The following is a 27,225-nucleotide window of genomic DNA, read 5'->3' as shown; positions in this document are numbered from 1 at the left end:
CTCTTGATTTCAACTCAGGTCATGATCTCACAGTTCATGCGTTCAAACCCCATGTCGGGCTCTGGGGTGACAGCTCCAGGCCTGCTTGGGATTCTCTCTCTCCCTCTTCCTGCCCCTCCAGCACTTGAATGCATGCATGTGCTATCCCTCAAAAGAAATAAACTTATTTTTAAAAAAAGCTTTACTACATCTAAAATATATTTATTACCATAAATGGTAAAGAGTGAGCTGAGATGTTTCAGGTTATGTTTTTTTTCCAGAAAGATACGTTTTTCTCTTAACATCATGTATTCCTTCCTTACTGATTTAAAGTAATACGATTTAAGGTAATATCCTTATTATATGTCATATCGAGTCTATTTCTAGATCCTTTATTTTTTTTAACTTTTGTTTTTTTAATGTTTGTTTATTTTGAAAGAGAGAGAAAACAGGGGAGGGGCAGAGAGAGAGCGAGACAGAGAATTCCAAGCAGGCTCCACGCCGTCCTCACAGAGCCCTATGTGGAGCTCGAACTCATGAGCTGTAAGATCATGACCTGAGCTGAAATCAAGGGTTGGAATGTTTAACAGACTGAGCCACCCAGGTGCCTCTGTTCTCTTGATAAGTCTCTGTATTACTGATCCTAGCCTTGTACTGTGTAAATCATTAAGGTTTTATTACACATTTTTATATCTAATATCTCCCCATTCATGTTTACTTTTTCTTTGCTCTCACATGTCTCTATGTCTGGAAAAACAACAGAATCATTTTGTCACATTCTAAACACATTCCATTTTCATTTTGATTGTAATTGTGCTGACTGCTTATTTTATATTAGGGAGAATTAAATATTATATAAAGTTTTTTGTAGAGGGAATATTTCTTTCACATGGTTTTCTGATGGCATATTGTTTGTATATAGGAGAGCTATTGATTTTTAAATTTTATAACCTGCTATTTTTATAACCAGCCTCTCTGGTAGTTTCTGATAGCTGGTTGATATCACACAGCCTGCAGGTAATATTTTGTCTCTTAATATTCTGTTTATCTGCTTTTCTCCCTCATTGCATTATTAAATTTACTGAACGTTAAATAATTATGATGGTAGTGGAAACTTTGTCTTGGTTTTTACGTTAATAAGGACATTTCTCATGTTTCACTATTAAGTCTTTTGTTGGCTTTTGATTCAGAATATATATCTTGTCAAGGAAGTATCTATTAAGTTCCTTTTCAGCATCTGCTGAGATAATTATATGGTTTTGCTCCGTGAACTTACTAACACTTGTACAGTACAGATTGACGTATCGAAGTTTTAACATTTTTATGTTTTAAATTCATCTTTCCCTTCACCTGTTTCCTTTCACTCCACTTCAGGAGGCCTTCCCAAAGCCGAGACCAGTTTTATGTTCACCTCTTTTCAGAGGCCCTTCTTCACTGTTGACCTCACCCCGAGCTAGAATTTATTTTGGTGTTAGATATGGATCATTTTTCCCCTATTGCCACAGGATTCCTACTTGAATGATCTATCTCTTTTCTACTGAAATGAATAAGAGAGTTTGTGTTTTAATGCTAAGGAAGAATAGGATGTCTCCCTCAAATACTCCTGTCCTTGTGACCTTGTCACTCCATTTGCTGCATCAAGAGGAGTAGTGATGAGCATCTTACCCTGGGGGACAAATAATATGGCATAAAAATGGGTCACCTTTTAGCTTCTTTGTCTTCATAAATACTACCCTCATATCCTTGGATTTTTAAGAGTTGTGGCTTGCCGTGTGTCAGTTTCATATGTTGTGATTCTCGCCAGCGTGTACTAACGACTCAGAATTCCCGATGAGCTGATACTTGCCTTGCTTACGTTCCTACCGGGGCGACCTGGGAAGCTAAATGTGTTACAGGGTTGGTAAGCACACCTGGCAGGTCAAGCTAAATGACGTGAAGTTGCCACCCCATTACCCATGCTCACCACCCAAAGCCAGTACCCATTTGGAGTGCAAGGGCAGCGAGAACCTGTTGGCATGCAAAATGTGACTTCTCAATCCGCAGGGCACTTCCCATTAATGACTATCAGATGTGAGTACTTGGATTGCCTGAAATAAGCCAATGAGTAAATGCCAAATGCTTTCTCTCCTTCATGTTTGTATATGTACATATTTTCTTGTTAATTTTTTAAAAATGTTTATTTATTTTTGAGAGACAGAAAGAGGAGGCACAGAGAGAGAGGGAGACAGAATCCCAAGTGGCCTCCACACTGTCAGTGCAGAACCGAACATGAGGCTCTAACTCAGAAACCGTGAGATCACGACCTGAGCAGAAGTCAGATGCTCAAATGACAGAGCCATGCAGGTGCCCTGTGTGCATCTTCTCACACATAATTCTCATCTCGCAACTAGAGTATAGTATGCTCATCTTCTCTACCGTTGACTTTAGTCAGCCCAAAAACTTTTCTTTCTTGTCTTCCTTCTCAGCCATCTGATGCCATAGGGAAGGGGGCACTTAACGTATATAAGAGCCCCTCATTGTTTCCTGAGACTCTGGATACCTGTCTTGTTATGTATCTGTCTATTGAGGGATGTGTGTGTGTGTCTTTGTATACATACACTTATGTGGTTTGTATTTTTAGACAATGAGACAGTCATTTCTGATAATATAAGAATAGGTGTTCATTGTAGAGAATTAAAAAATACAGAACCATATGAAGAAAAAAATTGGGCTAAATTATGTTGCTTGGAGATGACTACTGAATGCATATTGTTATATCTCCTTCCAGTTTTCTGTATGTGTATAAACACATGCAAAGTACATATTCGGAACTGATGGTTTTTTCATATCTGTCACTATTTCCTTACATTCCTTTTTGCCTTTTTCTATTAGAAGACTCCCATAGAAAAGAAATGATTCCAAGAATTGGGCGTATGGGGTGAAGTACTTCACTCAAACATACTTGATTCTAGATACCTATTTGTTTAACACCTTTATTCAAGTATATCCTTTACCAAATTTCCTAATGGTTTGTTACAGTTTTATTGATTTATAGGAATTCTTTCCATATCTGGATAATATTCAGATGTCCATAATGTTCTTACCTACTTTACATGTTGCCAGTGATTCTGCAAGTTCATCGTAATCCTGCCTTTGTTTACGATGACTTCTGTTTTATATTGTTAAAAAATGTCTAATTTTTCTTACATGATTTTGTGTGTTAAGGCTTTTTGAGAAAGCATTTCCATACTTCATGGTTGTGAAAATATTCTTCTGAATTCTATTTAAAATACTTTTAATTGTTAACCCTGGATTTTTGTGTACCATACAGGTGACTTTTCTACCCTCACCATCCCTAAATTCTGTAAACACCATTAATTATATAATCTTTCATCACTGATTTGAAATGCTAGCTGTCCTCATATACTAAATGTTTAAATATGTGGTATTCTGTTTTTCGACTCTGTTATGTTCCATGAATATGTTCATCCCTGCTTACATCATTATCACACTGCTCGGGTACCTGAGTGGCTCAGTCGGTTAAATATCTGGCTTCTGCTCAAGTCATGATCTGGTGGTTCGTGAGTTTGAGCCCCACATTGAGCTCTATGGTGACAGTTCAGAGCCTGGAGCCTGCTTCACATTCTGTGTCTCCCTCTCTCTCCTTCCCCAACTCACACTTTCTTTCTCTCTCAAAAATAAATGTTAAAAAAAAATTTTGGGAGGGCTTCGCCTGGGTGACTCATTTGGTTAAGCGTCTGACTTCGTGATCTCATGGTCCATGGGTTCGTGCCCTGCATCAGGCTCTGTGCTGACAGCTCATAGCCTGGAGCCTTCTTCTGATTCTCTCCCTCTTCTGCTCCTCCCCCAGGAGAGTCTGCCTCTCTCTTGCTCAAAAAATAAATAAGCATTAAAAATTTTTTTTTAATTTCTTTTAATATCACACTGCTTTGCTTATTGTAGCTTTGTGTTATATTCTGGAATCTGGTAGAGCAATATCTTCTTCCTTTTCTACATTTACTTAGCTATTTGTACCTTCACCAGATGAACTGTGGAATCAGCTTAGCATTTTAGAAAACCCTATGAGAACATATAGGCTAATTTGAGGGTGATGGATACATCTGCAATAATGCAATTAATGTTTCCATTCATTCACACTGTTTTTCTGTATACTTAAAAACTTATGTTTTATTCCCCAATAGTGTGAATTGCGAATGTTGTCTTCTTAAAAATGTTGTTTGACGTTTGACATCAAAAATGTCGTTTGACATCATTTACCCATTTTTATTGCATACGAACTTTAGACTCATTTGGTTAAGCTCCATTCACCTTGTTGGGAATTACTAGAGCTGCCTAAGTTTTGTTAATGAATGTGGGAGGAGTAAGTATTTTCATAATGATCTTCTCTGGGAATGTAGCACATCTTGTCATTTAGTCAAAAGATCTTCATTGACTTTCAGTAAAGCTGCTGCTATCTTTGTATGTTTTACACATTTCTTAAGTTCTTTCTCAATATTTTATAGTATTTTTTCTCTTGCCAAATTTTCTAACAGATTGTGGTGGGCAGATAAGAATGCCATTGGAGGGAGGAAGGGATGGATGGATGGATGGATGGATGGATGGATGGATGGATATTTATTTGTTTGTTTTACCAGCCAGTTCGTTGAACGCTCAGTAGGTTTTATGTTTTGTACTTAAGAGTTTGCTGAGAGGACAGTTCCATCACCTTTGAATTTTTACTCCTACTTTCTATTTATTTTAGAGAGAGAGAGAGAGCATAATCAGGGAGAGAGGCCGGGGGGCGGGGGAAGAGAAGAAGAGAGACTGCCTCTTAACTAGTCTCCCTACTCAGAGCATATCCCCATGTGGGGCTCGATCCCACAACACTGGGATCATGACCTGGGCCCAAATCAAGAGTCGGACACTCAACCACTGGAACCACCCAGGTACCCTAGTCCTTCTTTCTAATAATTACCTCTTTTCTGTGTATTACAATATCCATAATTTTTGCACACCATTTAAAGCTTTTAAGTGATGACAGTAGCATCTTTGGCTTATTTTTTATTTTAATGGGAATGCCTTTAGCTTTCTGTCATTAAGCATTGGATTAAATGTAGGCTTAAGATATTTTTAACATTTTTAGGAAGAGGTGTTGTATCATATATGTTCTTTCGTAAATCCCCTTGTTTTATCCTGTCCCTTTGTCTTGGCCTATTCTTCTATTATGGGTTTAAAAATTTTTTCTTAATGTTTGTTTATTTTTGACAGAGAGAGAGAAGGAGTACAAACAAGGGACAGGCAGAGAGAGAGGGAGATACAGAATCTGAAGCAGGCTCCATGCTCTGTTCTGTCAGCACAGAGCCCAGTGCAGGGCTCGAACCCACAAGCCACAAGATCATGACCCGAGCCAAAGTCAGACACTTAACCGACTGAGCCACCCAAGTGCCCCAATCTTACTATGGGTTTTTATAATGTTCCTTCTAGACTTTGGACAGTGTGAAATGAGTTTTTGTCCCCCCCCTTTTTTTTTTCCAGGTTCTTATCTACTCCAGTGGAATTATCTTCCTTTAAATCTGCTGGATGCTTTTAAATTTTTCTTGGTTTCATAGTATTTTTCTTCAGGTTCCAGTGGAGCTTTTCTTGTTGTTCCTGTTCCTTCTCCCTCCTCGAGTAGAATAGAGTTCAATTCATATGTTGGCTTTGGCAACAGATACTGTGGGCGATGTGCTCTTGGCTCGCACTGCAACATGTCTAGGGAGCCCGACAGTCTCAACAGAGATGTTAAGCAACACGGCCATTAAAGCTGCAGATTAACACAGAAGCTCATAGCATAAACCACAAGACTGCCTATTCACACAAGTAATTGTCATGAGGTGTCTGTGATCTTGTATAAAAAGCTCAAATACTCACCTGTCCAGTAGAAAATAAGATGTTGCAAAACCTTAGCCTTACACGACGGTAAAGTTTCATCTCTTTAGATCTTCATGTGGTTTACAGGCAGAGCACCCAGCTTCCTTTCCTTCATGGGGATGACAGCCTGGGGTGGTTTTATCATTGCGAAGTGCTGTCTTCTATCCCTCCTGCCCCTCATTCTGACACTTGCACTGATGGAGAGCAGCACCCAGTCTGACAGCTAGCTTGCCCAGTGCCGAGCCCAGGCTCTGCCCGTCTCTGCCCTGCAAACGGTGTTTTCCTGATCAGGACCACACCCTTCTAAATAGAGGAGCCTAACTCCTGCCCTTGTGTTGTTGATACAGTTTACATAAGAAGATTGAAAAGAACTTCAGAAAGAGATCGAAGTGTGACCTTGTATTTTCTGAGATTCACTTTCCTTGAAATTTCCTAAAACAGCAAAGCTTCAGAAGAAATTAGGATGCAGATACCAAAATTTCATTTTTGCTCAGAAGAGTTTTTCACATTGCCTTCTGTTGACTCCTTCATCTGTCTGCTGTGGGGCCTCAGCAAGTGTTGGCTGAGTGCCTGTGATGTGCTGGTCCCTGGGCATAGAATAGTGTGCAAGAGCCAGCACCTGCCCACTGTCGTCGGAAAGGCAGGCACGAACCCCCAAATCACAGAAACCAAGTATGCAGTTACAACTCTGTGCGCGAGAGGTACGGGGCATATAAGACAACAAAATGCAGGACAAGAAAAGTTTCACGGAGGGGGATAAAGGGTTGGAAAGTATCTCAAAGAAGGAGTAGACATCATCTGCCATATTATAAAAGAAATTTTGAACTTGGCGTTAAGTGCAGGGCTTAATCCAAGACAGAAGGACTTACCCATTTAAATTCAATGAACTTTGCATTTTGAAGAACATGTTGATGTTTTCCAAAACATTCTGCTTACCTTTGGGTGTGGGGTTTGCCAGCACAGTACGAGGTTTGTTCCTGCATCTGCACGTGTGTGTGCACTCAGCACCCAGTGTCAACAGAAACACCGTCGGCCATTCTAGCAGAGCAGCACAGACCATAAGCCACAAACTGCATGATGTGGTTCAAATATGGGTCCAATCAGTAGATAATTAGGCATCCGATTGCCTGTTTGAAAAAAAAAAACAGAACACTGGTATAGGAGGCTGTGGGGGCTGCCTACTGGTCTGCAAAGTAGTGTGTGGGCATTTCAGGTCCTGGCATCAAGTAGGGAAGCTGTGATGAGTGAATACGCTCCTCCTGCACATGGGAATACATAGTAGGGAGTAGATAGTATATAGTAGGGCATAGACCGCCTACTGTCTTCACTCCCCAGGAATGGATTTGCTCCTTGCTCTTTCCTTCTTTAACTTTTCTTAATGTTTATTTATTTTTTGAGAGAGAGAGAGAGAGAGAGAGAGAGAGAGAGAGACATAGCACGAGCAGGGGAGGCAGAGAGAGAGGGAGACACAGAATCTAAAACAGGCTCCAGGCTCTGAGCTGTCAGCACAGAGCCCGACATGGGGCTCGAACCCACAAACAGCGAGATCATGACCTAAGCTGAAGTCGGACGCTTAACCCACTGAGCCACCCAGGGGCCACCCCGCTCCTTGCTCTTTATTGAGATTCCACGTACAATTTCTTTCTGAATTGAAGAGTTTTGTTTTTTGAAAAAAAAGAAGTAAAATTTCCCAGTGTAAGATACTACCTCTTATAAAAATTGGCACTGACCAATAGTCACAAGTAAAAGGGTGTGCGAATGATTTCACTGTGTGTTATCTAAAAAGAAAACAAAGCATAAAAATGTATTGCATGTGTGTATGTTGAAGATGCTTTTGGATTTCGTGAAGGTAATTGAAATTAAAAGGTTATTGGATAGGGGCTGATAGAGGGATAAAATAAGGATGATAAAATGGTACTGAAACATTCAAACAAGGGAAGAGTTTGTATGCTAAACTTCCGTTCCTAAGAGAATTTTCTCAGTAAGATTCAGATCTTATCATTCTTGAAAAATGCTTAGACTTTTGAGGATAAATGCAAACATAAGTTATGGATAGAAGCTTCTGAAGTAAATATGTGGGAGGGTTACTTCTATCTGACAGTATATCAACTGGAAAAAAAATGCAGAGTGACAGTAGCAATTCAGATTTCCATTACAAGAGGAAATGGACTGAGTCCTGTTAGTGATATACAAATAAGTATGTACTTACGATGAGATCTTACCCAAAAGAAATTGAAACGTATTACAAAGCACAATGGAAAATGGGTTATTGCAAATGAGTCATAACACCTGTGTAGGGGGAAGAAAGGGATAGAAAATTCTATGGTATGGATTCCAAAAGCAAGTTTCTGACGTCCAAATGTTAGAGCTGTAGGAAATACGTAGATGGTGATTTCAGGGTTTGCTTTTTACTTGTGGGAATTTGCTTTTAGAAAAGAACACAGCTGTCTGAGGCATTTTTTACTTTATTTTCTTAGTTGACTTTTCTTTCAGTCCACTGCTGGGAACTAACTTCAGCCGGTTTGGTCATTTGCGTTGTCAGGGACTCTTTGGGAGGAGGTATATATTTCAGTGACCTTCAGTACTTACAGGTACATGACACCTGTTCCAGGGTGGGGGGCTCTTGTCCCCCACTATCCCAACTCAAGGTGTGTTTTAAGGAAAGGAAGTCTCAGACTGACCTCAGGTACACATAGAGTTTATGTGTAGCACATAACTTAAAACAGGTCTTAAAGTTTTAAAAACCAGCTCTGTAAGCTTATTGCAGTCTTAGCTCTTTTCTTTTAGGAAACTGAATAGCTCTTACTAGAAGGATTCTTCGGGGGCAGTTGGGGCAATATTCTCGTCGTAGGATTCAGCTGGAATCGCATAAAAAGAATCTTTCTGTAAACTGTTTACCATAGGACTGGTCAAAATCACAGTCCAAAAACCCAGTAGTATAATTGCTGGAATACTTCAGTATCTAGATTTTCCTCTTTTGATCGTACAGCAGTGGAGATGGAAGTATAATATTTTTATTTTCCTCAGATATCTTGAATACTACTCATTTCATCAGTAAAACAATCAACTCCAAAGGTACCTACCTGGGTGGCTCAGTCTGTTAAATACCTGACTCTTTTTTTTTTTTTTTTTTTTTTGAGCATCCAGCTGTTAATATCAGCTCAGGTCATGATCTCATGGTTTGTGAGTTTGAGCCCTGCCTCAGGCTCCGTGCTGTCACCAAAGACCCTGCTTGGGACTCTTTCTCTCTCTGCCTCTCCCCTGCACTCACGTGCACGCTCACTCTCTCAAATAAATAAAATCAAATCCAGTATTCATGATGTCAGCTAATCAACCATTTATGTTGATGAAAGGACTTAGCTGAGAGTTCAGGTAGCTGACTTTGCAGTGTGGGTTTCCCTCATGTGAAATGTTGCTTCTGCATCCCTAGCCTCTATAGTTTCCATTGGACTACATTAGATACTAACCAGTGGCCCGAATACATAAAATGAGTATCCACATGCGTATCATACTAGATTGCAGTTTTTTCAAAGGTAAGTTATATACAACCAGATGGCTTCATTGGTGAATTCTACCAACTATTTAAATAGTAAATAGTTTCACCTCACACCTCGTAGAATGGCTGTTAACAGAAACATGAGAAGTCACAATTGCTGGTGATGATGCATACACTGTTGGCAGGAACGTAAACTGGTACGGCCACTATGGAAAACAGTAAGGAGATTGCTCAAGAAATTAAAATAGTAGATTGGGGCACCTGGGTGGCTCAGTGAGTGTCCGACTTCGGCTCAGGTCATGATCTCACAGTTTGTGGGTTTGAGCCCCATGTCTGCCTCTGTGCGGATCGCTCAGAGCCCGGAACCTGTTTTGGATCCTGTGTCTCTTTCTCTCTCTGCCCCTCCCCGACTTGTGCTCTGTCTCTGTGTCTCAGAAGTAAATAAATGTAAAAAAAATTTTTTTAAACTTAAAAATAGTAGTACTATATGATCTAGAAATCCCACTTCTAGTATAGCTAAAGGAATCAAAACCATTATCTTAAAGAGATACCTGTACTTCTATGTTAACAGCAGCATTATTGACAATAGCCAAGGTATAGAAGTAACCTAAGTGTCCGTCAGTGGACAAATGGATCAAGAAATGTGAGATATGCACACACCCGGACACAAATAGAATTTTCAGGAAAATGGACATCCTGTCATTTGCAACAACGTGGATTAAACTTGAAGGCATGCGCTAAGTGAAATAAGCCAGGCAGAGGAACAGAAAGACTGCATGTTATCACTTACATGCAGAATATTGCCAATGGGTACGGGAAATAAGGAGCAATTGGTAAAAGGGCATAAGGTTTCAATTATTAGATGAATAAGATCTCAGGACCTAACATGTAATATGGTAACTACAGTTGAAAGCACCATGCTGTGTCATTTAAATTTACTAAGAGAGTAGAACTTAAATGTTCTCAACAACACTGACCACAAAAGATAAAAATATGGGGTGATGGTTGTGCTAATTGACTCAATTGGGGGAATCCTTTGACCATGTCTATGTGTATAAAATTGTCACACTTTGCACTTTCAGTGTCTTAGAATTTTGTCACTTATACCTCAGTAAACCCCAAAAAGTGAATTATAGATAAGCTAACACCCTGTTTTCACTTATCTGTGTTTTTATTACTTAAAAACCCTTTGCTGTATTAATCTCAGGAAATTAAGGGAAATATAATGGGAAAATTATCAGGATGACTCCCCCCTCCCCCCGCCATAGTAATGTACCTTGAGGCAATAACTCGAGTTGATTCCACCTTACCTGTAAAGGTGTGGAGAGTATTTCTTTTTTTTAAGTAGCACAGCATGTCATGGATTGGAAGAATAAATATTGTCAAAATGTCAATACTACCCAAAGCTATCTACACATTCAATGCAATCCCAATCAAAATTGCACCAGCATTCTTCTCGAAACTAGAACAAGCAATCCTAAAATTCATATGGAACCACAAAAGACCCCGAATAGCCAAAGTAATTTTGAAGAAGAAGACCAAAGCAGGAGGCATCACAATCCCAGACTTTAGCCTCTACTACAAAGCTGTCATCATCAAGACAGCATGGTATTGGCACAAAAACAGACACATAGACCAATGGAATAGAATAGAAACCCCAGAACTAGACCCACAAGTGTATGGCCAACTCATCTTTGACAAAGCAGGAAAGAACATCCAATGGAAAAAAGACAGTCTCTTTAACAAATGGTGCTGGGAGAACTGGACAGCAACATGCAGAAGGATGAAACTAGACCACTTTCTCACACCATTCACAAAAATAAACTCAAAATGGATAAAGGACCTGAATGTGAGACAGGAAACCATCAAAACCCTAGAGGAGAAAGCAGGAAAAGACCTCTCTGACCTCAGCCGTAGCAATCTCTTACTTGACACGTCCCCAAAGGCAAGGGAATTAAAAGCAAAAATGAACTACCGGGACCTTATGAAGATAAAAAGCTTCTGCACAGCAAAGGAAACAACCAACAAAACTAAAAGGCAACCAACGGAATGGGAAAAGATATTTGCAAATGACATATGGGACAAAGGGCTAGTATCCAAAATCTATAAAGAGCTCACCCAACTCCACACCCGAAAAACAAATAACCCAGTGAAGAAATGGGCAGAAAACATGAATAGACACTTCTCTAAAGAAGACATCCGGATGGCCAACAGGCACATGAAAAGATGCTCAACGTCGCTCCTCATCAGGGAAATACAAATCAAAACCACACTCAGGTATCACCTCACGCCAGTCAGAGTGGCCAAAATGAACAAATCAGGAGACTATAGATGCTGGAGAGGATGTGGAGAAACGGGAACCCTCTTGCACTGTTGGTGGGAATGCAAATCGGAGCAGCCACTCTGGAAAACAGTGTGGAGGTTCTTCAGAAAATTAAAAATAGACCTACCCTATGACCCAGCAATAGCACTGCTAGGAATTTACCCAAGGGATACAGGAGTACTGATGCATAGGGACACTTGTACCCCAGTGTTTACAGCAGCACTCTCAACAATAGCCAAATTATGGAAAGAGCCTAAATGTCCATCAACTGATGAATGGAGAAATTGTGGTTTATATACACAATGGAGTACTACGTGGCGATGAGAAAGAACGAAATATGGCCCTTTGTAGCAACGTGGATGGAACTGGAGAGTGTGATGCTAAGTGAAATAAGCCATACAGAGAAAGACAGATACCATATGGTTTCACTCTTATGTGGATCCTGAGAAACTTAACAGAAACCCATGGGGGAGGGGAAGGAAAAAAAAAAAAGACGCTAGAGTGGAAGAGAGCCAAAGCATAAGCATTTTGGCATAAGCCAAAGCATTATCTATTAAAAACTGAGAACAAACTGAGGGTTGATGGGATTGGGAGGGAGGGAAGGGTGGGTGATGGGTATTGAGGAGGGCACCTTTTGGATGAACACTGGGTGTTGTATGGAAACCAATTTGACAATAAACTTTATATATTGGGGAAAAAACTGAGAACAAACTGAGGGTTGATGGGGGGTGGGAGGGAGGGGAAAGTGGGTGGTGGGCATTGAGGAGGGCACCTTTTGGGATGAGCACTGGGTGTTGTATGGAAACCAATTTGACAAACTTCATATATTGAAAAAAATAAAATGAAAAGAAAAAGTAGCACAGCATGGAGTTTATGGAGCCCCATTCATGCTTGAGCAACTGTGAGGAAGACTTTGATAAATATCGGTATGTTTTCCTGGTGCCCCTGGGAGGTAACTGTGATTTCTCCTTTTTTGGAGATGAGGACAATACAGCACGATTAAGAAACGTGCCCATAGTCACATCCCATATGAGCAGCTGGCAGAGTTGACCTCCATTCCATGCTCATAATCGAAACACGTGGAGACCATTTTAGAAAAGAATAGAACAACCGCCAGTTTCCAGACATGAGCAGGGACTTGTGGACACCTCTCACACAGGACTACTATCCACGAAAGCTGGAGAGCAGGAGGGATTCTGTGCTGTATTTCTCACAAAACTAGAAGTGACTGGGTAATGAATTGGGTCAACAGCTACAGTGCCCGAGGTTGGTGTGGTACTGCCCTTTCCCTTCTTCGAAAGCACTGATAACCAAGCATATTTCTGTAAATTAGTTCCCAAGGTTTGTTTCAGATGGTAGAATTTAGCTTACTCATGATTATTTAATTTATTTAAAATTCTCTGTATCCAGACAGAGGCATACTTATATTCCATGTGTTTTACCAATTGCAAAAGCACTGAAAATGTAAGCATTTTATTTAAATATTCCCTTAGAAATGTTTAAACTATTAGGTTATACCTGCAGGTGTCGGAGTCACCTGGGGGCCTTGTTGAAAACAGCTTGCCAAAGCCCATCCAGAGTCTAATTCCTTAGGTACAGAATGGGTCCAAGAATTTGCCTTTCTAACCAGCTCCTAACAATCCTTTTGAGAAGCATTGATGTCCTGCCAACCACCTTCCATGTAAAACGTAGCTGGTGTTATGGAGATCCTTATTTCAGCCATAATAAATAGCATAGGGAAAAATGTCTTCAGTTGTAAAATTGTTGAAAAGAAAAATAATTCTTTAAATGAGGATTCTCTATTATCTTTCAATAAATAATGAAGGTATATCATTATATTAACTCAAAATATTTTTTCCCGAGACTGAGCACACAGGGTTCCAGTACTTTGTTTTGTCACAAACTGTGAAGACCTGGTAATACACCCATAACAAGAGAAATTCAGTGTGTAAAAGGGATGGAGATATTTCAGATCTCAAAGGAGCCTTTGTTTTTCCTTTGCCTTTGCTATAACTGTTAATAAATGAAGCTCCTAAAATTGCCAGGAATAAGAGATAAGTTGGGTGTGGAAATCGAATATTTCTTTGTGTCCTAGATGTTCAAGTATGGGGAAAAAAGACGGCAGGTAGGAGAAACCTAAGAACGGTGACATAAGTGAAAATTATGCATTGTAACTGAAGTCCCGTTCACTCAGCACACGCAGTATTAGAGCAGTTACTTCATTTGTAACTAGGCTCTTGTGTATAATGAATAAATGATCAGCCAGCTTATGCATTGTTAAACGTTTTTACATACCAGAAGTTATCCGTCGTGAGTTTTTCAAGAGCCACAGTATGTAAAATAAACATAGTAAAGGCACCCATTAAGTAAGATACTGTATGGCTTCCTGTATGCTGGAGATTGTTGTGATGTGAATTTTTGAAATGCCCTACCAAAAAAATCCTATCATTTGAAAAATGATTGCATTAGGTGCTTGACCTCAGAGTGTTAGATATTGTGTTGAGCGAGCTGTAAGCTTTGTTTTCTATCAAGTCCATACCATTTCCGGAGAAGAGGAAACCAGGACTGTCATTCTCAGACCTTACCCCAGCTGGCATCACTACTCTGGTGCCTCAAGTCCACAGGAACTCAGGAGAAGAGGGAGTGGTTGAAAGAAATGCTCTCTGTACGCCTTCTTTGTGCCAAGCCCTTCACACGGGGCATCTCATGTGGGAGCCCTGTCACACTCAGAGATGCCCAGAAGGGACAGTCAGACCCACCTGACTCCTGAGGTCCTTTCTACCCCCTCCCTGAGCTGTGGCCATGGTCCCAGCCAAACTCAGACCCTAGTGCCAGATCAAATCCCTCTGTCACTACGAGAATATGGAAACGTATTCACATAGAAATTAATTCTTAAATCATTGAATACCTAAATAGAGCTTTAGATTTAAACCAGAAACTTAAAAGTGTCTCATCAGGAGCATGTATAAACTGAATTTTTTACTCCTTGAAAAATGTGAAGAATGAAACTGGGTATATCTATTTTAAATGGGAAAAAAGTAAACCTTCAATATGATACAAATTGTTTTTAAGTAAATTACAAAGTATGATTGAATCTGATGAATTACAGAATGGAAGGAGACAGAAGATGAAGGTATTGGTGTTACTTTATCTTGGTGATTTGGTTTGGATATTTATTTTTTTTCTGTGACTATAATGTTACTTGTGTAACAGAAAAGAATACACTTCTCACTATTAATGATAATTACCAAAAATGTTTAAAAGGAGAGGGACCCGTTTTAAGGAAAGTGCATAGCAGCGTTTCTGTATATTTGCTGGAGCAGCCACTGGGGGCAGGTTTATTCTTTGATTAGCAAGGAGGTTAATGTCGCTTTCCACTCTGTAGTGCTTTAGCATAGTTTAATGTCATGCTTGGCTGCGCTCCTTGCTTTCATTGTCTAGGATTGCAATGTAATTCTTTGCTCACTCATCACCCTCCTCTTTCTTCCCTGCCCCCATGTGTCCACAGATCATTCTGTGTTTCTCTCCCGTTGGTCACACGCTAAGAGGGAGAGCTCGGAAGTTCCCAGCCATAGTTAACTGCACGGCTATTGACTGGTTTCATGCGTGGCCGCAGGAAGCTCTGGTCTCAGTCAGCAGGCGGTTCATTGAGGAAACGAAGGGAATTGAGGTAATGCGATGTCAACCTCTGAATCTGTGTCTCTCACGCACACACATACACACACACATTCACTCACTCACCGACCAGAAGTCCTCAATAAAGAAGTAATTTCCAAAATACACCTCCTATAGAAAAGTTAAGCCTTTTGTTTAAGATGGTAAAATTGTCTTTCTTAGTTTACGTTCTATGGAATATGGTGATTGACCTCTTTGTACCAGGTTGAGGGGTCTGTGCACACATGTGTGCACATGGCACATGAGTGTGTTCTTACTTAGACTGACTTACCAGAAAGCCAGGATCATTTGTTCCTTGAATCATAATAGGGTTTGCTGAACATGAATCCTTCAAATACACAGATAAAAACCCAAACAGAAAAGTAGCCACCCATAGTCATGCAATGCTTGATCTTAACAAAGTAAGGCAATTAATTGTTGATTTTTCTCATTACATTAATAATGGGTGAAAAATCAGCACCATGAATTCTGTAGTCACTGAGTCAGATAATGTATATCTGTTTCTTTGTCTTAGGGGCTTATGTTTTATAAATTATGTTTGTCATTTGACCGTAATGAAATTTGCACATCCTGTTACATTTTTAAATGGTTGCATGAAACTAAAAAACAAACAAAAAGCACTTCAAGTGTACTTCCCAATTCAGAGGGAAAAAGGTATCATTTACACTTTCTAGAAATTTTTGATATCTAGTGCCTTTCTGATTAGATAGTTTGGAAGGGTGGTAATTGTGAACATTGCCCATGGAGGCTTGTCTTCTGATTCCACTGAGTGGTAGGGCTAGAATATCTCAGAACCAAAGATAGAATCGGGGCTATGTAAGAGATGATGTCTGTTCCCACTTGAAGCTTTATTAGAAGCAGACACATCCCACTGTGGCCTCCCTTACTCCTAAGAGCCTGTCACTTTTCCAAAGAGCCCTTTCCCATTTTGTTGAATTCTCTGTCTTTTGATGGCCAGATGGTTGCAAACCTGGACATATTTACATATTTAATTATTTGTATGCAGCTAGTGTTACTGCTTCTTATTTTTGTAGATAGCTTTATTGTAATACAGTTTATTGCCTTTTCTAAAATGTCCGTTAATCTACTTAAGTGCCGGGAGTGTCAAGGAAGACCTGTCACACAGCATCAAAAACATGCCTATGACAGGGGCGCTTCAGCTCAAGGTCATGGTCTCACAGTTGGTGGGTTCGAGCCCCACATCAGGCTTTCTGCTGTCAGCACGGGGCCACTTCAGATCCTCTGTCCCCCTTTCTCTCTGCCCCTGCTCCACTCACTCACTGCCTCTCTCAAAAATAAACTGAAAACATTTTTTAAAAAAACATGCATATGATAAAGCCTTTATAACATTCAAATACTCCCTCTATCCTTTTCTCACACTTAAAACATTTCTGTAAATAAATGGAAAAAATGATCTCTTCTGTTTCACTCTTTTTTCCAAATGCAGAAAGTGTTTTCTGTTGCCTGTCTCTTCACTCACCCTTAATGTTGAATGCACTTACCTGGACCTTTAAAACAACAGCAACTGGCTTTCTGGGTAAAGACTGAATAATAGTAATGTACCGTTGGATTTTTTGTAAGTATATTTATTTTGAGAGAGAGTGAGTGAGGAGAGGGGCAAAGAGAGAGGGAGAGAGAATATCCCACACAGGCTCCATACTGTTAGCACAGAGCCTGACACAAGGCTCGAACCCACGAACCCTGAGCTCATGACCTGAGCCTAAACCAAGAGTCAGATGCTTAACCCACTGAGCCACCCAGGCAGGGACCCCTGTAGTTTGATTTTTTTAAGTGATTTTCACTTTTTCCCATTGTTCAGGAGGCCTTGCGTAGCACTAAGAACATGTAAGAACATTTGGGGAAATTTATGTAAATTTGTTCTCATGAATAGGTAAGTGGAATGGTAGACACTCCCAGGAGTGGTTACTTTGTCTGCAACACTGCTTGCACCATTTACAGTGTTTTCCTGAAGAGTCAAAAGAACCCCATTTAATGGACATGAGCACTAGCACTAGATAAAGTCTGCCAGAAATATTTTGTACTTTGAAACCTGAAAAACCATCAAACATGACAAATAATAGTGACACTTGTTAACCCACCAAAATCTCAAGCTCTTGCTAGGCTGACTGCATTACTCGAATTAGGTAGGGCATTGTTCGGTCTAATAATTATAAGAAGGGTTCAAAAATACCAATTTATTAGAGAATCAGTATGTACCTTGGTAGCAAAATTCTGTTATTTATACACTTCATTTTATCGCACTGGTTTGCTAAAGAAAAGACCAGTACGCTTCATTTCTTAATATTAATTTCCCAAATGGAAGGAACCCAAAGCTAGTAACTTGGTTTAACTTAACGTTTGGCACTGTGCTTTTTTTTAAGTTCCTTGCCCTCGCTCCCATGATGCAAGCCTTCTCCTACAAGGTTAGGAGCCACTTCAAAAACAGTTACTGCTGAAGGAGCTCTGATACGCCAGTGACCATTGACATCTGCTGGATGAGGCAGGATTTGCATCATTTTAAGTGCAGAGGGCTCCTGGCAGGTGCTGAGCTCTGTCTCGTGGTATCATGACGCCTCCTATAGGATGCTGCTTGTCAAGGAGGAATTTTAAAAGCACTTAACCATTTCTGTTGCGCTGAATTATGCCTAAAAACAGATCAGCTGGATGATTTCATTTCAGTTGCGTGTGCCTGTTTAACTTTGCCACCTTCCCAATTTGCTGCTTAGGAGCAGTAATTATAATTCAGAATGCACGTGTCTGTCTTCTTCTAAAAATGTGTGGTGCCTTTTCTGCAGAGGTCAAAAATAGCTTTTAAGTTTTTTGAATGGGCACTGATTTGCTCATTTTCTTAGTTTTGATTTTCATCATTAAGACTGAAAGGTATCAGCATATTTTAGGTGCTTCTTAATTATTGACTTTATTTGCTGAGTATATGATAGTTATCCAAGGTGACCCCTCCAGCCACAGAGAAACGATTCATTAAAGGCAAGCGGGGTTTTTTTGTGGGTTGACGTAGACTTTTCAGTCTGTACACGCTTAGCACCCAGGGGTATCGGCTGCCTGCATCTAAGTAAAGGGTTGTGCTGCTTTCCTGCTACCTGGTATTGAGCTAAACCACAGCTGTCAGACAACCAAAATAGTTTGGTCCTGAAGTATCACCGGGTATTTATCCACAGGCTTTGTGTCAACATACACTCCTCACTCCTCAGGTTTGGAAGTGCAGATGAGGAAGGACATGGTGCGAGGAGGGAGAGAGGGAAAGACGCTCTGGGTATCCCGGGGGACCGGGTTGCATACGCTGTGAGGAGGCAGTTGGGAGGAGTCCTTACCCAAAAGTCCGTGGGTCACAGTTAGGAACCGTCAAGAAACAAGGCGGGAGAAACAGGTGTTAAAAGATGAGTACTGTTGTTAGTTTTTGAGTCAAAGTGAATAATAGACATACTTGAGAACTGGGCCTGAGGAAAGCAGAAATTATTGACTGGAAATGAAAAGATGAGCACTGTCACTGAGGAGGAGTGAGATTTGCATCCGGAGGGGTCTCCATTCTCGGAAAGATCAGAGCAAGATGAAGGAGCCCATCCTTTCCGGGCATAGTGGCCGACTGGCAGGTTAAAATTCTCCTTCCTTTTGACGTGATACAACTGAATAATTCCGTAAGGTCAGTACCATCAGCTTTTTCAGCGAAATGACTTCATTCCACCCACCTCCCACCTCTTCAGTTCAGAACTTGTCACAGTGTCTGGTAACAGAAGAATGGTATATTTTACTACCATTTGCCAATCTGATCGTGGAAAATGTCCGCTCAAAGAGGAACGTTACTTTACCGCTATACGTGAAGACTGGCTTCTTCGTTGGTTCTTGGGTTCCTTTTTAAAACAGTAGGGGACAGCACGAAGAGTAGCAAACAGCATTTTGTTAGTGATAGGTATGTTAGCAGTGATTTTTTTCACTGACTTTTAGCACATTTGTTTTCTTTGAAATATAAATGAGGATTGTTCAATACAAATTTAAAAGTTGAAAGCCTTGTGCAGTAGAAATTCAATGAATTTGGGGGAAATCTCCTCCTGAGGAGTACTGAAGTCATTTTAAAAGATGAAGACAGAAGCAGAGGCAGTCAAAATTATCCTGAATCTGCCTAAGTCTCTAACTGGCTTAAGCCTCTATTCAGACAGATGAGAAAAGGTCCACGTGGTTGTTAACATCCTTTCGTGTTCTTCAGCCTGCTTCTCCTTTGTGCATGCGCACCAGTACACTATTCATCATGCATTTCTTTCTCTGTGCACGTTAATCGATTTAAGAACAGAACTGCAAAAACTGGTAGAATGCCACTTTCCAGAGATTTTGCAGTTAGGGAAACTTTGGGAATCCCCTCTACCTGGAAAGTGGGGTCCACTTACTATAGCTGCCCGAGAATCCGGTTATGCTGGTAAGCATCGCTCCCTCCAAGCTATAGTTCTGTGGCTTTCCCGTAGTGCTGGCCTTCCCAGAACCAGCTACGTCATCTGCCTTGGCTGCTCCCTCTGGGAGGCTTGGCTGGGCCCTGTTTGACCTCCTCACCCCCCGTCACAGTCCTCAGTTGTTTCTGTGTTTTCATGTTGTGTTAGGGAGCCACTGACACTACCTTTTCATTGCCGAGAAACTCTTCTTGCAGACTGCTGGCTTAGGCTGGACCTGGCCTTGCCCTTGGCCTTGGAAATTAGCCCCTAAAATTAGAGATAAAAATTTAAAAACACGACCAAAGAAACAACAAAATGTATTCGCCAGGCAAAGTGAAAAAACAAAAAAAATGAGACACTAGTGTGTGATTTAGAAAACTATTGGGCGCTGCGTTTAACACTTGGGGCTGCTCTGTCAGGTGGAAGTAATCTTAGGAGGACCAACACTGGTGCCCTGTCACCATCACCAGTGGCAGATGTACCCACCACCGCTGCTCACCACCCTTCTAAGCAGGGACCCCGGGCTTCCCCATGGCACAGGTGAGGGGATGCAGGCCATCGCGCAAGATCACTCCGCAGGTAAGGGTGCCCTCAGCACTTTGATGCCAGAACCCCACAGTCTTAAATCCTGCTCTGGACTATTGCAGAAATGTTTGGCTATTCTGAAAAAGGAATCCAGGGAAAGGAAGAAAAGCAGACTAAAAAGGAGTGCCACAAGTCTAAGCTCTGATTTTGTGGGCAGGAGGCAGTACAGGGAGTGCCCTCATTGGCCCGTTGTACAGAACTGGAAATCTAACCCACGTCGTAGGATTCGAAACCGGCGTCCCTGGATGCCTCCAGAATCTTTTTTCTCAGAGGGAATCAGCACCATGAGGAGCTCAGGAGAGGTGTTCAAATGCAGTACTGCTCGTTTTATATATGATTAAATTTTATTTAATAAACCAATTTTACAGCCCCAGTATCTAATTAGTTTCTATTATTAACTGCCCCCAGAGGAGCTAAAAAGTACAAACAATAGATTTTAAAACCCAGCAGTTTGGAATCATTAAAAAAATAACAGATATTAACTATGTACTTTTTTTGTATCTCACCTATGTTTCAATAAAGCTGTAAAAAATTAACATAGAAATAACTTCGGAGGAAAACTTTCATGGTGGATGGTAGGTATAATGACATCACATGTGACAAAATGATCCCAAGGTTAACTTAAAAAAGTTGCCTCCTTTTCACCTCCATTCTCTTTTGTCCCTTCTCCTCCCTTTCCTTGAAGGCAATGCTCTTGAAAGTTGCTCTTGAATTTAAAAGTACAGACCAGTATAATCTTGGGACCAGCTGGTCTGGGGAAGGTATAACATTCTTAGGATATTTGATTTGGCGTGGCCTCCGGTGTTGGTTTTCGTTTGACTCGTGCTATACGTCATTTTCACCAACAGGGACCTACTGGGCATTTGCTCTAAGAGTCGGGTGGTGGGGGGTGCTTGGTGTGGCAGTGACTGCTACGGCATGAGAACCGTAGCTGCAAGGAGCAGATATATCTCTGCATTCACAGTGAGCCAGCTGAGAGAGTAAAAATTAAACTTCTGTCTAAATGTGAGGAAAAAGCAGTTTCCTGTGTGTATTTGATGATGCGTTGGATACAGCGTTGTTTTCCAGGGCATCTTAGTGGAGAAACCCTGGTTTTAGAAACCATTTGATACTGGCAGTTTGCTTATTTGTATTTTTGCTTTTCCTATGATGGGCTGCTAAATGACTAGAGAATGGGATCAGCTGGTTTTCATTAGGGGCCAAATGTAGCAGGAGTGATATTCTTCACTTGGGTCTCTGAAAACGAAAAATACGCATTGCATTGCCTTTTCTGCAGCCGCATCGGCAGCCATGTCCTCCCTGCACTCCCCACCCCCCCCCCAAAAAAAAAGAAAACTGGAGATAAATGAATGGCAGAATAAATAATTTATGCTAATGAAATTACTGCAATTAGTAGTTCTACAATGACCCTTTTAAAAGCCACAGCTGTTAATGTCAGGAAGTGCTGTCACTACTGACCTTATCATAAGAGAAAGTGACAAATTGAGAATGCAGGGAAGACCAGTCATCAAAGAGGTCTGTTCTGGAACGATTAGAGTTTTCTGAAAAACAGTGTGAATTACAACCAGCTGCTCCCTGGCTCTGCAAGTCTCCCATGCTGTGCCATTTTGTTAAGCCCGATAACAATAGTTATTTTGCCCCATTGAGACAAGTTGTCTCGGGCCACTTCCAGCTCTACCGGAAACCACTTCTTCCATCGCAGATTTACAAATGAAACTGTTGTCAGAGAGAGCTTTTCAGGGCAGCCTAGGAGCCTCCTCATAAGGATCATGGTTGGGCAGAGGCCAGGTCCTCCCCCGCAACCCGCACCCCACGTGAGGAGGTCGGTCTTGGCCAGGGAAGGATTTACACTGTAAAAGACATGTGCTCACTTTTAGTTCATTCAAACAAGATAGGACAGGGATGAATTTTCTCTCCGTGTTTATTTTGCAGTGAAGCCCTTTTAAAAATAAAATCCCTCAGAGGATCTTATTTATACGGAGTTCTCTAACTTCCTTATAAGTTTAGATTCTGAGTCCACTATTTGGTAACATGCACATAGCTCAGAACTGGAGAATGCAGAATATTGAGGGTTTGCATCATTCTGTATTTGACTTTGGTTTTAAAAAAACAGAGCATTAATTTTAATTTAGTGAGATGGATAGGCAGAGCAACCCCATAGATACATATTTGAAACCCACTCACGGATTTGTCATGATGTTGGGAGGCTGTTAGACATCGCCCAGGAGCAGTTGTTGTTCAGCACCAGGAACTGGCCTGTCTCTTAGCACACCCGGGTTGTAATATTAATGGTGCAGGTTTGAAACATTTAACTGCATCACCAGCCACTTGTGTGCAATTTTCCCAAAGATGTCTGAGCATTATTGACAACACTTTGGTAAATTATGTGTGACTTTCCTAAGAGTTGGTGTAGCTCATTTAATTCATATTAATTGATTTTTAGGCTTCCCTTGATTAATTGAACCTGGTTCATCTTGTACAGAATGCAATAAATAATCATTAAAATGAGGGAGATGTGACTCCACAAATTAAAAAGTTAACTACTTCAGAAGTCATAGAGGACAAAACAGAAAGAATAGTATAGTGGGCGGGGGGGGGGGAGTTCTCTAGTAAATCTTCTAGGAGCAGTTATTCGTTTTCTTTTTTTTTTTTTTTTCCAAATGAAAATATAAATGGCATTTTTCCCCCAGAAGCAATGAGTTTTATACCTTCCCATCCTGTTTGTTTTCCCATGGGTTCTTAAAAAACCACATTTGTCAGTTTGGGCTGTGTGTGTGTGTGTGTGTGTGTGTGTGTGTGTGTGTGTGTGTGTGACTGCTACAGTGTAGTTTGAAAGCAACACCAAAAATACTTTTTAGAGTACTGTGTCTCAGTGTCACCATTTTTTTGTTTCACATACTTGATAGATAAAAAGCAAGTTGGGAAAAGCTTTGTTTGTGTTGTATGTTGGCTTTGGGTTTGGTATGTGGAGGGCACAAAAATCCTTTGCCCTACTTGGCAAAGCTGAATGCTTTATTGTTATCTCTCTCATCCTGTGGCTATCTCTTAAAGACTAAGTTTTTCCAGATCCTGCCATAATTTGTTCTGGCTTTTAGGAAAAGATACTCCATAATTTTGCTGATTCTTTTTTTTTTAATTACATTTTTGTTTTAACTTGAGAGAATTGCATATGAAATACAGTGTTTATGTTTTCAGGCACTGGACAAAGATTCTATTAGCCTCTTCATGGCCCACGTTCACACTAGCGTGAATGAAATGAGCACCCGGTATTACCAGAATGAGAGAAGACACAACTATACCACCCCAAAGAGTTTTCTAGAACAAATATCACTGTTTAAGAATCTGTTGAAGAAGAAACAAAAAGAGGTATCCCAGAAGAAAGAGCACTTGGTGAATGGCATCCAAAAGCTGGAAACCACAGCCTCTCAGGTATGACTAGGATGTGTTATTACTGAGTAAAATGTGTGCTCTTAAAATTAAAAAATGCACACTTACTTTTGATGCGGCATTTCAACCCGTTTATATAAGATGCTTACTGCTTAAATTCACAGTTTAGTGACACACAACAAAAAAACAGCGTTCATGCTTTCATAAGTCTAGAAAGGGATTGGCCAATTATTCTGTCATGCTGGTTTCGAGAGATCTCTTCCCTTGTTGGCCTGACTCAGGACAGGGCAGCGAAGAGATGTTGAGGAACAGGCACAGCTCACTCCTCTGTTACATTCGCTGGCTTTGGTGCCCTGGGTTTATAGTTAGGAATTTTGTCACACTGGAATGGAAGTAGGATCCCTTTTGGTTTCAGACTCTAAAGCCCCTCCCCCCCCAGGGAGGCATTATTTCCTGTCTGATGACATGATGTGGTTTGTTCAGATTGAGGTCCCTAAGCAGAGCCGCTTCCCCTGACCCTGGTGTCTCATCTCCTTTTGGCCTCCATCTCTCTCCGTTTAAAGTATCCTCTGTAGCCTTCATCCTCAATCTGCCTGCTCCCTTGAAGGATGGTACTTTTAACCTCCAGGAGTAAATTAGGAGAGAATTAGCACACATGTTAACCATGTGTGGGTCTTTCCATCTGTCCTCTCATCTCCTTGTTGAAAAGTAAACAAGTATATGAAGTAGGTGTTGCTACTCTAATTTCATAGATGAGACAAAACCAGCCACAGAACCTGTGAGGCTGGAGTTGGAACCCAGATCTGTATTACTCTCAAGTTCAGGTATTGAGATTTTAAAGCTCCCTGTGCTGCCACTTGGTGACTGGGGGAGAAAAGAATTAGAATGAGAAATTGTGGAGACTTTGGAAACTGGCCCAGCTTTCTCTGAGCCACTTGGGCTCTGGAGCTGGTGAGGGGAAAATTCTCCATGGTGGTCCCTTCAAGGCCAGGAATTCCAGTAGACTTCTTCAGAGTATTGTCGTCTTGGACGGACTCATATGCTTCTCAGGAGATTGGGCCAGTTTTCGCCCCACGTGTGCTGAATGGCCTGTTTATGTCCAGGCTAGAAATAAACCACAAGCCAGTTGGAGAAGCCTGCAGTGGCCCCTCTCACTCTGAAGGCCTGTCCGGCCACACCCTTCACATGTCCATAGGCCAGAGCGTCTCTTGCCTCTGTGCCCTTCATCTTGTAAACCAGGAACGGCTCTCGGTGAAGCGCTGATCTGTACATAGTGAGTAGATGGACCACGACTGGGAAAGAGAAACCAACTGAGGTTTCCAGGCCAGTTTCCAGGATGTGGTGATGTAAGAATAGTTGCTGGGAAGCCCGCCAAAGAATATACCTGTATTTGTGCATCTTTCCCTTTTCCTTCAAAAAATGTTTTTACTCCTTTTGTGTACATGTTACCGTACTCTTTTACTCTTTGCCTTCTTTCTCTTCTTCTTTCTCACTACCTTTCCAGTTCCATCTCTTTCTCTTCGTGAAGACCTTCCTAGGAGTCCTATAGAGCTAGGAGACCATGAGTGCAGGAGATGTGTGTCCCAGAGCATCTGTGTACCTTTGAGCAATGTCCCAAACCACACCTGTGGACTTTGCCCCAGGAAATGCTAGCGTTGACTAAACTAAACCGTCAGTACTGGTGGGGCAGCCCTTGGCTTAGGAAAAAAAATGGCCTCCGCCACACTTAGCGTCTCCTTCCCAAAAAACACAGCAAAGAGGATAAAAACAGAGTGGCGTCCATGGTGGCAGCATCTCAGCCATAGGGAAAAAGAAGAGGTTGGGGGAGAGGAAGAAAGAAAGGGACTGGTTATTGATGGTGCCTGCCAAGTTTAAGGATGCTTGGGTCTCCTTATTCCGCCTTGGCTAGAAACATCAGGCAGAAAGTCTAAGAAGATGACATGTGAAGTCTAAATTGAAGGACTACTGATGATTTCTTTTCAATAGGTGTTTGTACGTATAATGCTTTCAATAATATCAGAGGACTGATTGGAATATTTCATAGTTCCCTAAGAGTTTTAAAAGCCTATTTATTATAGAAAAGAAGCGTACTTCTTAGGTGGGCATTTGGAAAGCCCTACCATGTAAGATAAGGCCGTGTGTGGAGCAGAATGTCTTCATGTTGAAGCTTGTGTTCTGTAAAGATCTGCCTGAAGTTAATTCCACAGAGGTGAATATCCGTGCCGTTTGAAATATGTGTCTAAACCTCAGCACTGTGTATTCATTGGAGTAAAGCCATAAATTCCCATTAGAGCTGCATACCCCCTCTCTAGATGTCAGCTTAGATCATCACAGATAGCTTAGTGACCTGTCTTCACGGCAAGGCCTCGCTCCCAGGGCTTGAGTCACTAGACTCTTCAGACCTAACAGCTTCCTCAGAAACGGAAATCAGGGCTTGAAATAACAGTTTCCTCCTAGTCTCTTAGATGATTCTTTGGATTGTAACCTAACATGCGACTAGTTTCCCATGGCTAAAAAGAAAAGACAAGCAAATGTCACTGTGCATTATTACCCTGAGTTCACAGAGAGGCTAAAAAATCCATCTTAGCTTAAACTATAATAACTAGTAAAGGTAACAGTAATAGTAGTAATTGTGCCATTTGAGCAGAGGTTTGAAGAGTCCTTGGATATAGTAGTGAGATGTTGTTCCACAGGATGAACCTCCTGGAGTGCCTGTAGCAACTGAGTCAAAATAAGTGTTTATAATTATTCTCTGCTTCTTTGATTTTTGTAAACATAGTAACCTACTTCTGGAAAAAAAAAATGGAATTGAGCTAATGCTCATGATATTTAAAACTGCTTCCATGTGTCTCTAAGAGCCGAGTCACGTTTGTTTCCCAGCACTTGACTTCTGCTTTGCTTTACGTGATTCTCAAACTTAGGAACCTAGTGGTACCTTGTGAACCTCATGAAATCCCAATTACGAGGGCAGAATCATTCTTTAGAGAAGATAAATTTGTTGATGCCTCAGAAAGACTTGAGTTCCTCAAGAGGTGAGTGAGGCCAGGAGCAGCAGTCCCCATCTAGGACACTCACTGCTCTTTGACCCCACCCCTTCTGATGCCCACAAGGCACTTGTGGTTTGCCTTTCTGTAGTAGGCGTTAAGTTGAATGTTGTATGAGGTGGAAGAAACTAAGAGGACCATTTTCTATTTTGTGGAAAGAGAATAGACCTGTCTGTAGGCATTTCCATCAAAGTGAGTAACGGATTCAATGAAACTGATAGTAACTCATAACGGCCAGGGAGTACCGATGTCTCAACTTCTCTGAGCCTTTCATGGTGTTCCGTTGGAGAGCACAAACCATGGTTCCTCCAGCTTGCCACCAACAAGTCTTCCTGTGGCCTCTACTGCCTTGAGCCTGAGCTTTACAGGATCAGAAAAGCTGGGGGCATGAGTGACAGGTGCTTGAGTGAC

The 27,225-nt window shown here is 41.1% G+C and overlaps 1 protein-coding gene across 2 annotated transcripts in view; it reads left to right on the top strand.

Annotated features, from left to right (window-relative positions):
- The window catches only part of DNAH11 (dynein axonemal heavy chain 11), a 349,268-nt gene that overhangs the window by 211,876 nt on the left and 110,167 nt on the right, over window positions 1-27,225 (top strand). For both annotated transcript variants that reach the window (XM_053218315.1, XM_053218314.1), the window contains 2 exons: window positions 15,196-15,357; window positions 23,579-23,812. In XM_053218315.1, the coding sequence (XP_053074290.1) occupies window positions 15,196-15,357; window positions 23,579-23,812 (396 nt within the window). The remainder of the gene's footprint in view (window positions 1-15,195; window positions 15,358-23,578; window positions 23,813-27,225) is intronic.

This window comes from Acinonyx jubatus, chromosome A2 (genome assembly GCF_027475565.1).
Source record: "Acinonyx jubatus isolate Ajub_Pintada_27869175 chromosome A2, VMU_Ajub_asm_v1.0, whole genome shotgun sequence".
NCBI lineage: Eukaryota > Metazoa > Chordata > Mammalia > Carnivora > Felidae > Acinonyx > Acinonyx jubatus.
This window is presented reverse-complemented; position numbering and strand designations above follow the sequence as displayed.